The sequence below is a fragment of the Citrus clementina genome, unplaced genomic scaffold (genome assembly GCF_000493195.1).
Source record: "Citrus clementina cultivar Clemenules unplaced genomic scaffold, Citrus_clementina_v1.0 scaffold_9, whole genome shotgun sequence".
NCBI classification, from domain to species: Eukaryota; Viridiplantae; Streptophyta; class Magnoliopsida; order Sapindales; family Rutaceae; genus Citrus; species Citrus x clementina.
In genome coordinates this window covers 892211-905078 of record NW_006261964.1, presented here as the reverse complement: position 1 = coordinate 905078, position 12868 = coordinate 892211, and the positions used below count along the sequence as shown (strand labels likewise).

General features: G+C 36.4%; 4 protein-coding genes across 5 annotated transcripts; 1 reads left to right on the top strand and 3 right to left on the bottom strand.

Annotated features, from left to right (window-relative positions):
• Positions 1–1028: 1028 nt before the first annotated feature.
• Positions 1029–2335, bottom strand: LOC18031897. The gene has a single exon (XM_024189258.1). The coding sequence runs from the start codon at positions 2199–2201 to the stop codon at positions 1362–1364; it is 840 nt and encodes a 279-aa protein (XP_024045026.1). The 5' UTR covers positions 2202–2335; the 3' UTR covers positions 1029–1361.
• A 406-nt stretch (positions 2336–2741) lies between these two features.
• On the bottom strand, positions 2742–4367 carry LOC18031469 (universal stress protein PHOS32). The gene is made up of 4 exons (XM_006419330.2): positions 3988–4367; positions 3748–3857; positions 3541–3659; positions 2742–3102 (listed from the first exon to the last, which is right to left on the bottom strand). Exons 1-4 carry the CDS (start codon positions 4163–4165, stop codon positions 3015–3017), a joined length of 495 nt encoding a protein of 164 aa, XP_006419393.1. The 5' UTR covers positions 4166–4367; the 3' UTR covers positions 2742–3014.
• A 615-nt stretch (positions 4368–4982) lies between these two features.
• LOC18031466 (UPF0481 protein At3g47200) lies at positions 4983–6325 on the bottom strand. The gene has a single exon (XM_006419329.2). The coding sequence runs from the start codon at positions 6297–6299 to the stop codon at positions 4983–4985; it is 1317 nt and encodes a 438-aa protein (XP_006419392.1). The 5' UTR covers positions 6300–6325.
• Positions 6326–8231: 1906 nt separating this feature from the next.
• Positions 8232–12822, top strand: LOC18031615 (aldehyde dehydrogenase 22A1). 2 transcript variants are annotated; one of them, XM_006419328.2, is made up of 14 exons: positions 8232–8797; positions 8894–8937; positions 9143–9247; positions 9692–9819; positions 9928–10050; positions 10340–10493; positions 10567–10670; positions 10748–10826; positions 11030–11125; positions 11276–11413; positions 11591–11806; positions 11954–12145; positions 12234–12377; positions 12478–12822. In XM_006419328.2, exons 1-14 carry the CDS (start codon positions 8686–8688, stop codon positions 12628–12630), a joined length of 1788 nt encoding a protein of 595 aa, XP_006419391.1. In that variant the 5' UTR covers positions 8232–8685; the 3' UTR covers positions 12631–12822. The 2 variants fall into 2 exon arrangements, with proteins under 2 accessions (XP_006419391.1, XP_024034636.1); XM_024178868.1 differs by lacking the exon at positions 9928–10050 and having other exon boundaries at positions 8233–8797.
• The last annotated feature ends 46 nt before the right edge of the window (positions 12823–12868 follow it).

The following is a 12868-nucleotide window of genomic DNA, read 5'->3' as shown; positions in this document are numbered from 1 at the left end:
CACTAATGTACAAAGTATAAAAGAATACATAAATACTGAAAAATTAGTTCGCAGTCTGAAGGTTGCCTCAAGCTTCTATTTTCAATCTTGTGACTATTCTCAACTAACGTATGATATTTTTATTTTGTGTTGGCTAGAATTTTGATCTTGTCTTTTTTACATGACGAGTCAATAGTTACCTCATTTTTATATTTTTAGTTCAGTAACCACCATCACAGATAGATCAGTCTTTTTTACTCAATTTTTGTCACATGGTAGGAGAGTGCGTGGGCTAACTTGTGCATAATTTAACTTTTATATTATATAAAAACCCATAGATCTAATTTATTTTAAAAAAATTATTAAAAAATTAATGGTTACTTCAAGCTTATATTCTTAGGCTTCATTTAAAATTGACATTGGAGATTCCAAAGTCCACAACAATTAGTTTAAAGACATTACTAAACTAACTCTTAACCCAAGAACTATCTCAATTGGTTTGAAATATTCTTCTTATCATAGAAGACTTACACCCTTTCTACATGCATGTGAAAAAATAGTTGGTCTACCATCTAATTACTGAGCGTTTCCAATAGGCTAGGGCACCCTATTATTATTATTTTTAATTATTTGGATGAAGATGTAAAATCCTGTGTAATGTTATAAAAAAATAGTAAATATAACATTTTTGAAATTTCAAATTAATACCTCAGATTTTTCTTTTCTTCTTTGTCTTCGAAATTTCATAAACACAATAAATTTAAAAACTAAAGAAGGCATCGATTCTTAAGAAAATGGTGTGTGTGTGTGTGTTGTTGTTGAATTTTGAGACGTCCTTATGACTTCAAATTTGGAAAGATGTGATGAGAAAATAACAAGAAAATAATGAAAAAATTAGTATGAAGAATCAATGAACAAATGCTTATAAAATAACCTATTTCCAGAAACAAGATTCACAACTATTATTTATAAGACATTACGAAAAGTCATATATGATATATCTTACAATTACATTAAAAAAAAAAAAAAAAACCTTTTATTCCTAGGACTCTTCTCAGGCATCCTAACTTCTCTCTGGCTGGAAAATTTTGCTGATGAATCAGCTAAAGTTTTTTTTTTTTAAAGAACCAAGATCCCTCAAGAATTCATCCCAAGAGCTTGTAATGCTTTAGCTGATTCATTAGCTAAATTAGCTTTAAGTTTTGAAAGGCCTGCTCCGTGGCTGGAAAATTTTCCAGAAAATGTTTTGTTGTTGTTTTCAAAGTCAGTTTAATGGAAAGCTTTACTTTCCCTTAAAAAAAAAAAACCTTCTCTCTGGCAAAATCCAAAGCGGGTAAAAGAACTTCCAAGATGTACGCTATACAGGCTGAAATAATACGGCATCACTTGACCAAGGACGCAATGGCAACGCAATTGATAACCATCTTAGTAAGATGACCATCATAGTTAGAATACTGAGCCATTCCTACAAATGCATCATCACAATCGGAAAAATCTGTCACGGCCGCTCTAAGCATGCTATTAATGGTGCCAAAATCGCGATCAGGAATTGCATCCATTGCATTCTGAAGATTATCCAAAGCATCGCGGTAACTATCCTTGCAATGGCCTAAGCGAGATACCGCGGCAGGCAAGTTAATGGCGTGAGCATGAACTAGTTTATCGGCAGCAGCAATAGTCAGCCTTATTTGACTAGAGGTGGCCCTGATTGCCATTTCAAGCATGGAAAGGGGATCAGACTTGTGTTTGCAGAATGGGGCAAAAAATGTTAAGCAAAGAGAAGGGTAGTCAGTAGAGTCGCATATTTTTTTGATTTCAGGGTTTCTTGCGACTGAAGGGACGTGATAAGGATGTACTGTTTGGTAGAGGTGGTTGCCATGCATGCTTTCTTTGAGAATCCGAGTATCTTTTAAAGGAGACGTCAGCATATGTTTTGAAGGACCAGGAGCGAATGAGGCTTCCCGTAAAGGTTTTAAAAACGGAGCTTGGACTAATGAAGGAGGGATTAGTTGTTTTCGAGGAGAACGAATCCAAGCTGATGTAGGCTCTGGTGTGGGAGCAGCATTTGCTGTTAAAGAAGGTGTTGGCTGCGACCCAGGATGGGAAACAGGCTGCATATTTGCAGAATTTGGTGCTGGAGCGATTAAGCAAGTGGCTGGCGCAAGAATGATGAAAGTGAAGAATGAGAAAAGCAACAGCATTTGATTGTTGTTAGGCTCCATGTTCTCTTGATTTTTTTTTCTTTTTTAATTTTTGGGTGTAAGAGCGAACAAGAAGACAATATATATGCGAAAAATTTCAGCGGTGTTTGTTTCCCAGGAAAATAGGTTTACCATAAAAGGAAAAATAAAAAACAATGGTCATTAAGTGTCAAAATTCTGATGTTGTGGCATTATTTCAGGATTTTTAGCTGTGGTCTCTATTTCTTCATTTTCTCAACCTCTCATGCTCTTTGTAGAGCTTACAAGACGATGGCAAAATTCCCCGCAAGCTACGGTCATCTTAGATAGATTCTGATGATCACCAATGGATTTGTAGCCGCTACTACTTGGATTTGTAGCCGCTAGTACTAGGATTTGCAGCCTGTTAACTGCAATCGCTTAGAAAATAGAATAATTGTACAAAAACATTCTTGCTCTGGCAAGCAGCATCATTAATGTTAATACTAGTGCTGCTCAAATTCTTAACAAACAAGCAGAGGGTGTGTGTGTGTGTATCATTTATAACTAGATGAAACATTCATTTGCATAAACTGTGGAACATGAACTCCAATTTTTCTTATGCATTAATAAACCAGCAATATATAATCACTTAACTACAAGAGGAATAATTTCCTCAGAAGAAATGAATTTAGCTCGCAAGGTAAATACAAACATACATTGGCCACAAACTCGTCCAAAATAAACCAAAAGATCCGATAAAAACTTATTTCATACAATCTACATCCATGCAGATTAGAATTCTGGCCAGTGAAAGAAATCAGTTCAGCCAGAGGCAACATTGCACTTATTCCTCCCAGCAAGGGTAAATTAGAATCAGGTTTCATGGATTCCTTGCTTCACAACAGTAACAGGACAGGAACCATTATTCACTACATAGTTGCTTACACTGCCCATTATAGCCCTGCAAAGATACAAAAAGAAGAGAAAATTATAAACCAAAAAAGTCCCAAAAGAAAACACTTTCAGTCAAAAGAGGTCTCAATAATTATCCGTTGAAGCCATGGTGCGTGATGCCAGCTATACGGACACTTGATTCAAATAGCAGGGAAGACTTTAGCCCAATGTTTCAAGAAAGTTCTCAGAAAAAAGTTTAATTCCAAGAAAAATCATTAATTGGAAAAAAGTTTGGGTTGGTGTCTTTTCATGGCCTCATAAAGTCACATATAGAAAATTTTCAAATAGAGAGCATCTGAAATCCCAGATGACTCCGAATGGAAACAAACAGTAGAGCTTTAACATAATGTCCAACATAATCGAAAGCAACACTATAACAATCAAAAACATACCAAAAGTTTTTTTTTTTTAAAAGAAAATTAGGAGTTCATTGATGAAATCCAACCTCTTAAGCTTGCCAAGTCCTCTGTTTCCAATCACAAGACAGCTAAGGGGAATTTTATCAATTGCTTCACATATCTTCTCACGAGGATCACCCCAAAAGATCTTCATAACCACAACAATCTGCCCGCATTCATTCACAGGTTCAGCTTGACAAGAACACTACTATCAATCTCATTTCTCAATTTAAAAGAAAAAAAAAAATTTGGACCTGCTTTTGCCTAGCCACCGTGTTGACAATATCCAAGGTTTCAGCATCGGGTTTCGCTCCATATTTCTTCATGATGGTAGGTTCAGAGAACTCAGCCAGAGGAATTAAAGCTACAATAATATATAATCCAACAAAACCAAAATTAATAGCAAAAAAGGAAAAAAAAAAAAAAAAACTCCCAGTACAAACTATCATCCCATCAAATTTGCTTTTAAGTTTGTTTCAATGATGACAACATACGTGAACCAGAGTCTTCCCAGAGCTGCTGCTCGCCTTTCTCAAGGCCACCTTCGGGCACAATGGTAACAAGAATCAGATGATCCCCATTACGAACAACGTTATCTGCAGCCCACTGCAATGCTTTCTTGCTGCACGCTGAAAAATCAACGGCTACTCCAACTCTCCTAGTTCCGTCCATGATTTTTCTCTATTTTTTTTTTCCTGATGATCTGATTGTGTGATCTGTGTGCCGTATGTAAATGGTAATGAAATGAGATGATGATCAAGTGAAAGAGTCTAAAGTGGACCGAAATTTAAGTGGGTGAGGAGAGAGAATTTAGACTAGTCTGTCAGTGTATGGCATCTACAATTGGCAAGAGAATTATGAGTGAGAATGTGATATACGCAAGCGGAGAAAGTCTCTGTTGTGTGATATGTATGTACCGCATCATCTGTGCGTCAGTGCCTGTGTATTGAAACTACGCTTCCCGTTTGTGACTTGTGAGTAGTTTTAATGCATGTCCACCGTTGGATGGTGAGAATTTACGATGGTGTTGAAGATCGGACGGTCATTTTTGGGAGAGTGTTGTTAATGCGAAGAAGCAGGCGAACTTTTTTCTTTCATTGGATACGACGCGGCCCAATAAGTAATTGAAGGTCCAGTTTACGAATATCTCCTGTGTGGGCCTGGACTCTTAACTGTTAATTTAAAGTGGGCTTATATTTATTTAAGGTGATTCATTTGGATAGACACAAATGACGTGTGAGTGAGAAAGATTAGGAAACATACGGCACTCGATTTTCTTCAGCAAGGCATCTGTTGGGGGACATGGGAAATTAGCTTTATGTCCCTTTCTTGTGATACAACAAAGATACTTGTTAATTTGTTATAAAGTTGTCAAAGTCGTATCAATCATCCCCACACTTTCAAGCAACGGTTGCATATTCAAATGGAAAATAAAGCAATACGTAGTACTGTATATTATTTTTTCACTCAATTCAGTAAACCTAAGGGATTAGTGGTGAAGGAAGAATGATAGTACAGAAAAAAGAGTCCCCACAGAGGTGATAACAAGTAGCAAAATTGCTATACCAAAAACCTTGGTTTCTGGTAATGCAGCTTTTCCCTGCGGACGCTTCTTTTTCTTGCTCAATACACGGCGCCACCCGGTTTTTTTATACTTCATAACTTGCTCACATAGCCCATCGAAACAGAAGTCCTTCAAGTCCCCCTCATTCACTTCCTTGCTAAGCCTGTCAAACAGCCTGGGACCATCATTCTTATCCACATCATAGTTTATCAGAATCTGCCGGCGCTTCAGAGATTTCGCATCTTTTCTGGTGGGAATGAGGCTTTTCATGAGAATGACATAAGAGGAAATATGTTGTGTGTTATCACAAGGGCACTGCTCAAACGCAATGAGATTCCTGAGGAGGCTTTCTGTGTGCTGATGAACTCTTATAGGTGGGATTTCGAGAACTCCATGGGCAAACTTTATGTCCAATAAATTCTCTGTTTTCGATTTCTTGATCAACACTCCAGCTTCCTTAAGCATTTTTGCACTTTCCAAGCGTTGTGTGGCATTCGCCTCACTTGGTTTGACTCTTGGAATGGTTGGGAGGAAACAATGGCGGATCAAGTCAAGTAAATGGTTGCCATCTAGGCTAAACCTCTCGCGGTGAATCGTACGATCCCCTGGAATCATGTTTCTGAAGAACTGGAAGGCAAGACTGGTGAGGGACTGGTTAAATTTCTCAGGGAGTGGCACAATCTCAAATAATCTTTGAAGAATGAAAAAGGGAATTTGATTTTCTAGCAACATCATGTCACGCCTCAAATCAGAGAGCGAACCGGGCGAGCTAAATAAAGGATCATTCCTTCGTCTTAGAACCTTCACAGCATGCCTCAAAAAGAGCTCAATAATGAAACCACCATCAAGTAACATCATTTTAACAAACTCATCACTTGAGATATTAATATTCTCTACATAGCACAGTCTTGCTTTATGCTCCAACCCTTTCAGTGCTTTTACACAAGCATCCAAGCTTGCTTCTATATCTGGTTTTCGATTGAGAAGTGCATACAGATACCTCCACTTGTGTTCTTCCATTGCCTTCAAAGGACCTTCACCGTAATGAAGAGGGCCAATGGAGACTTTATCCGGAATGTAAAAGTCTTTGTGCTCTTGGGGAACGGCCACACCGGCTCTGTCTATGCAAAGCGCAGAAACTATTCTTTCCATTTTCTCCTTGATAGAGGATACGAGAGCTTCATTGGCTTTGGCTGGTGTGATGTCAATTCTTACTTGGTTTGCTGCTTCAGTATTATCCATCTTTATTTCGAACGAGGTGTGTGTAAATTCGCTCAGCCTGCAACATGGAGTGTTTCTCTTAATACTAAACTAAACATTACAGTCTTCTTTCAGCATTAGAGAAGAAGAAATGAGTATGAATTAGATAGACGAACCATTTATAATTCAAATTCGCCAATATTGCTTAGTTGATGCCCAGAACAAATTAAAAAAATTTCATGATAGAAGTTCATGCTAAGCAAGCGAAGACTATTCGGTCACATGTTACTATTGCCATACGTGAAATTCTCATACGGGAAAATCCACACTTCACAAAATGTGAATTTAAGACACACTAAACAATAAAAGTTACTAACTCTTAAAATGAAATTAAGAATCACTACTACCAAAGTTAAAATATGAAATGGACATGAAGAGAACATCATACCTCGTAGTGTTGCCTATAAAATTTACTCAATAAATCCAACTTGTAAACACACACACATATATTAACGCCACGTCCCAATAACAATTTATTACCTCTTCGGGAAATGCAGATTCGAGGAGCTACACACACATATAAATATGTATATGTCTTAAATGAGAATCAAGGATGACTTGAAGAGATTATCAAAGAGACGAAATACACAGCTGTACAAACATATGAATCAGAAGCTTTTCTTTATGATCATTGATTTATTCTGAAAAGTACTTCACAGAAACTTCGACATAGAGAATATATTGTTACAAAAGTAAAGAACTGGTTAAATTGCATACTTGAAGGAGAGTTCAAGAATCAGGAGCAGTAGACTCACTGTGCGATCAAAAACAAATCAATTGGCCGAATCTAATGAGATAAATATGGAGATTATGTTGATGGGTTAGTGTCACACTTTTGCATGTTATGTCACCAATACCACTTCAGCTTTCTGTCACGAGAAAAATAAGGGATCAAATGTCGGTTATTTTTTTCTTTTTCCTTAGTGGATTGATTTTGACCTATAAATTGAGTCCAATCAGCTCAATTCAATTCATTAATTTTTTGGGTATCTTTCTCTTTTTTTTTTTTTTCTTTTTTTTTTTTTGCTTTCTTAAGATCGGATTGATTCAAAATTTTAGAATTTGATTTTCAAACTTTACTACGTTGCTTCAACTCAGTCCGCTTGGTTCGGAAAAAACTGCCACCCTGAGAAATTAATTAATTGATATATATAGCGTTGTAAAATTTAACACGACTTGAAAATATGACATGAATAAATAGGTAAGGATCGTCTAATTTGACATCACTATTAAATGGATAGGGTCCAAGTTGACGCGATTTTTTTTTTCGTGTCAGGTTATATTTAAAGTTCTTAACCCATTATTGGACATGATATATTATATTTTCTATTTTAAATTAATTTATAAATTCTTATTATCAAGCGTTGAATATTGAACATAATTCTCTCTCTTTTTTTTTTTGAAGGATGAACAAACACACATTGTTCCATTTATAAAATTTTATATAAATTTAGAATTTCAATAGTGTAAAAGTATAAAATATCAGTAGATATAAATATTTAATAATATCGATATTTAAGATTATTTATGTATATATAATTAAAACTTCCATAGTATAAATATGTAATATTTTAGTAAATATGTACATTTTTTAATATTGATAAATTTATATGTGTGTATGTATATATAAAACAGTATGTAAACATTTGATGTAAAATTTATTGATTATATAGATATTAAATAGGCTATTGGATAAACCTTTTATTTTCAATGTTAAATTAAAATCTCAATATTTTAACACGATTATTAAATAAATTACGTTTTGATTGACTTAAATTTGACATGTCAAAAAACTGACATGAGGTGAATACGATTCGGTGACTCCATTTTGCCGGCTCTAGCTATATAGTTTTAAAGCCCATAAAAATCTTGTGTGAAGCTTTTAAATATGGAAGAAAATTTTCTGAAATTTATTATAAAAAGGAAGAAGAGAAGATAAAGGATGGTTTTAGAAGAAAACAAGATAGGCAGGCCCCAAGAAAACTCTTGTTCGCACCGGTCCATACATTACAAGTTCAACGATCCAGTTGCGACTGCTGCTGCTGCATGGCTAATTTCTGAATCACCCTCGCATTCGCCTTCGAATTGCGTTTAACTCCGCAATTGCCCGCTTTTTTATTCGATTGGTGAATTGAAAAACAAAACAAAACAAAAACAAAAGCAAAAGCGATGCCGCCTTCTCATCGAGCAAATACGAGATCATAATTTTATTCTTTTGTTTCGTTATTGGGTTTCCTTTTTTTAATATTTAAAAAAAAAGTTCAAAAACACCTAAAATCCTGGTACTCTCTCAGGCACGCACTGGCTTCCACTTCATTTCAATTTTCAAATCATCATATTCTAACCTTGCTCTGCAAAATAAAAAACGATGGCGTTTTTGTTTTCGTTGATCGTCCTCGCTTTCGCTTACGCGATCTGTCGCTTCTTGCTCATGCTCATCCCTCCCAATGTGCCTTCCATCGACGTCGACGCATCCGACGGTTCTTCTCTCTACACGTGTCTATTATATATACATTTTCTCTCTATTATACTGATTACGATTTGTTTAATTAATATATTTTAAAATTTTCTGACAGTGTTGGATGACGGAAACCAAACGCCAGATAACAGTTTCATTTATGTGAGTTTTTAGTTAATTTAGTTTTTTTTTTAATTTATCAACTGAGTATTTTGCTTTATTTAGTTTTTGTTAATAGGTTTTTTTGCCTTAATTAATTTACTGAATAATTGTTAGTATTGAGATGGAGTTATGTGTATTGCGTAGTGAATTGAGTGTGAATCTAGTTCAGTTAATTGCTTATTTTGTTAATGTAATTGTTACATAGATCCCTCCGAGAGGAAGGACGCCGCAGTCTGAAACAAAAGTTCAGTGCTATGAGCCAGCAACTATGAAATACTTGGGATACTTCCCTGCATTATCGCGTGCTGAGGTTAGTGATTGCTGCACTTGGTAACACATTTGTTTAAACTAATAGAATTCAATAGTTGCAATAACGTTTCATTTGCTTTTCGTTGGCTTTGTTCTCCCCATTTTAACTTTCTATAACACTATTCGTACAAATTTGGGATACAAGTAATATGGCTCGCATCTATCAGTGGTTGCCCTTTGTAAAGCAGTTATTGAATTATTAATCCATCAAAAATGTGTGATTTGTTGCGCAATGGATGCCATGTCAAATGCCACACTAGTTTGGGAGACAGCTTTGTATGTATAGTTTGCATTTTTATCAGTCTTTTGATTGTGAATTTAGGATAAGTTACAGCAAGCTTAGTGATGCACCAAAGATGTAGAAATCTGTTCTTTTGATGTTTGCTGCTATTGTTTTTACTATTACCTTGGAACTAAAGCTAGTGCCTGAGTAAAATATGTGCAGGTTGATGAGCGTGTGGCACAAGCAAGGAAGGCACAAAAAGTATGGGCAAAAAGTAGCTTCAAGCAAAGACGTCAGTTTCTACGGATACTTCTGAAGTATATTATTGAACATCAAGAGCTTATATGCGAGTAAGGATTTGGTTTCTTTTGTGTAAGTTTAAGGGAGGATATTTTATTTTCTTCTGGCGCAGCTAGTTAAGGACGGGTGTATGTCATGACTCATGTAATTTTGATTAGAATCTCTTCGCGCGATACTGGAAAGACAATGGTGGATGCCTCTTTGGGAGAAATAATGACAACATGTGAGAAGATAACTTGGCTTCTTTCTGAGGGTGAGAAGTGGCTGAAGCCTGAATACCGGTATCTCATCTGTGTTTTTGCTTCTATTTCATTGTGTCATCTCCACTCCGGGAAGGAAATAAAATTAAAACTGTTATTCTCACTGAATCATCATGTATTCATTTCGTGGTGTTTATCTTTTGTGCCAGCACTCCTCAAGATGTGTGCCTTCTCACTATTGCATTCTTACCATATTATATACATGAAAGTTGGAACGGCCTACAACTAATCAATGAATATCTTGATTCACTTCACTGGATTACTTTTAAGTCATGCATTTCCATAGCCTAATTCATTACAATGTTTGTAGGTCTTCTGGAAGGTCAATGATTCATAAGAAAGCAAAGGTGGAATTTCATCCCCTTGGTGTTGTTGGTGCTATTGTATCATGGAATTATCCTTTTCATAATATCTTTAATCCAATGCTGGCGGCAGTCTTTTCTGGGAATGGCATTGTCATCAAGGTATCTAGTGTTGGACTAAACTACTACTCTTATTTTGATATCGTTACATGTTACCTTATATTTGTAAATTTAGGTTTCAGAAAATGCAAGTTGGTCTGGATGTTTCTACTTCAGAATTATTCAAGCAGCTCTTGCTGCAGTTGGTGCTCCAGAAAATCTGGTTGATGTAATAACAGGGTATGCAATTTGCTGAGATTTTGATACTCACCAAGGTCAACATTTTACCTTGAGCTTTAATCAGACACTTCTTCTAGGTTTGCTGAGACAGGGGAAGCCCTGGTGTCGTCAGTTGATAAAATTATATTTGTTGGATCGCCTGGTGTTGGTAGGATGGTATGATCCTCTCTTGTTTAACTGCTTAGGAGTTTTTTCCCTGAATTTTTGTACAATTTCCATACATGGTACCTTCAAACAGTCCTCTCTGAAGAGACGTCTTATTTAGAAGAGGTGTCTTGCAGATATTCTTCTGACAACTACAGATCTGAACTATCCTTCACTTTTTTGCTGATTACTTGTCATATTTGCTTTTGCTGCAGATAATGAGAAATGCTTCCAAGACCCTTACACCAGTTACACTTGAGCTTGGTGGAAAAGATGCTTTTATTGTTTGTGATGATGTAGACGTACCTCATGTATGAATCCTATCCATCACTGTCTGATGTCTTGTTGACCCACATGTTTTTATCAATTGTTGAGATATTGATTGATGTTTGTGATTAAGAATTAAATTCATATTCTTGAGTGCCATTGATCCTTACAAAAAACTGCTCTGCTTGATACAGGTTGCTCAAATTGCTGTCAGGGCTGCTCTTCAGTCTAGTGGGCAGAACTGTGCTGGGGCTGAGAGATTTTATGTCCACAGGGACATTTATGCTTCGTTTGTCAGTCAAGTGGCTAAAATCGTGAAGTCTGTTTCAGCTGTAAGTATGTCATCTTTTAAAACATTTTATGTGGAAGATGTTATTCTGTCTACTAAATTGTCTTCATGGTTCTTTTGTGGAATCTGCATGTAAATCTTTACCACGTGTATGCCCTACAGTTTTCATTTGACTGGTGATTTGCCTCTGGCATTAGAATTGGCGTATAATCTTTTGCAGGGTCCGCCTCTAGCCGGAAAGTATGATATGGGAGCCTTATGCCTGCTGGAGCACTCGGAAAAGCTTCAAAACCTTGTGAATGATGCTTTAGACAAAGGAGCAGAAATTCTTGCCCGTGGAAGTTTTGGCCATTTAAGTGAAGGTGCAGTTGATCAGTATTTCCCTCCTACTGTGATTGTGAACGTAAATCACACAATGAAGTTAATGCAAGAAGAGGTACCAAGAATCAGTCTACTTCAATATAATCCTTTTCATGAATTTTGGTTGAGTCATAACATTTGAAATTTGTGTATTTCGCATGTGAGAAGATCATTTTATGGGTGTCATGAAAACAGCAACTCATGCGAAACTTGTGAAATACAGGCTTTTGGACCAATAATGCCCATAATGAAATTCAACACTGATGAAGAGGTAGTGAAGCTCGCAAATGACTCAAGATATGGACTTGGATGTGCTGTTTTCTCTGGCAGTCAGCACCGTGCTAGGGAGATAGCTGCCCAAATACAATGTGGGGTTGCTGCAATTAATGATTTTGCATCAAATTATATGTGTCAGGTATTCAAGTGTATCTCTGATGAATTTGATTCTGTCCATGTTATCCTTAATGATCCTACTAAACTGAAAATGCTTCCTCATTTTTCAGTCCCTGCCATTTGGTGGTGTCAAGGATAGTGGTTTTGGACGATTTGCCGGTGTAGAGGGATTAAGGGCCTGCTGCCTTGTCAAATCTGTCGTCGAGGATAGATGGTGGCCGTATATTAAAACCAAGATACCCAAACCCATTCAGGTAAACGCAAACTTTATTAGTTTACTAGATAACTCTGATGATGCTTCATATTTTTCTAACCTAAACCCATACTTTTTTCTTTTTTCCTCTGCCAATCTAGTATCCTGTTGCGGAGAATGGCTTTGAGTTCCAGGAATCACTTGTAGAAGCACTTTATGGCTTGAACATATGGGATCGTTTGCGAGCACTGGTCAATGTATTGAAAGTCCTTACCGAACAAAACACTCCTGTCAGCAGTAGAAGGAATGATTGAGCCTGTGTGTAAAGCTGAAAAGTGGGTTTACTAGCTATTTCCAAGGAATTAGCAGCCTGTAATCATTTTCACTTTTCCCAGCCTACAGATATAGTTTTTTTTTTTTCCATTGTTCAAACATCGGTTTTAAATGGATGATTGGCGGACCTCAACAATTTTATCAAAGTAATGAGTGATGAGTGATTTCTTTCATCATTGTTCAATTAGCTTGTGATAGGTATAAAAAGTCACAGAGGCT

Excerpts from the sequence above, each read along its gene's own strand:
- LOC18031897 (XM_024189258.1), bottom strand. The coding sequence starts at position 2,201 with ATGGAGCCTAACAACAATCAAATGCTGTTGCTTTTCTCATTCTTCACT.
- LOC18031469 (XM_006419330.2), bottom strand. The coding sequence starts at position 4,165 with ATGGACGGAACTAGGAGAGTTGGAGTAGCCGTTGATTTTTCAGCGTGC. Across the intron at positions 3,858-3,987 it reads CTGGGAAGACTCTGGTTCAC|CTTTAATTCCTCTGGCTGAG; the intron begins GTATGTTGTCAT and ends ATATTATTGTAG. Across the intron at positions 3,103-3,540 it reads GGACTTGGCAAGCTTAAGAG|GGCTATAATGGGCAGTGTAA; the intron begins GTTGGATTTCAT and ends GTATCTTTGCAG.
- LOC18031466 (XM_006419329.2), bottom strand. The coding sequence starts at position 6,299 with ATGGATAATACTGAAGCAGCAAACCAAGTAAGAATTGACATCACACCA.
- LOC18031615 (XM_006419328.2), top strand. The coding sequence starts at position 8,686 with ATGGCGTTTTTGTTTTCGTTGATCGTCCTCGCTTTCGCTTACGCGATC. Across the intron at positions 8,798-8,893 it reads CGACGTCGACGCATCCGACG|TGTTGGATGACGGAAACCAA; the intron begins GTTCTTCTCTCT and ends ATTTTCTGACAG. Across the intron at positions 12,146-12,233 it reads CATCAAATTATATGTGTCAG|TCCCTGCCATTTGGTGGTGT; the intron begins GTATTCAAGTGT and ends CTCATTTTTCAG.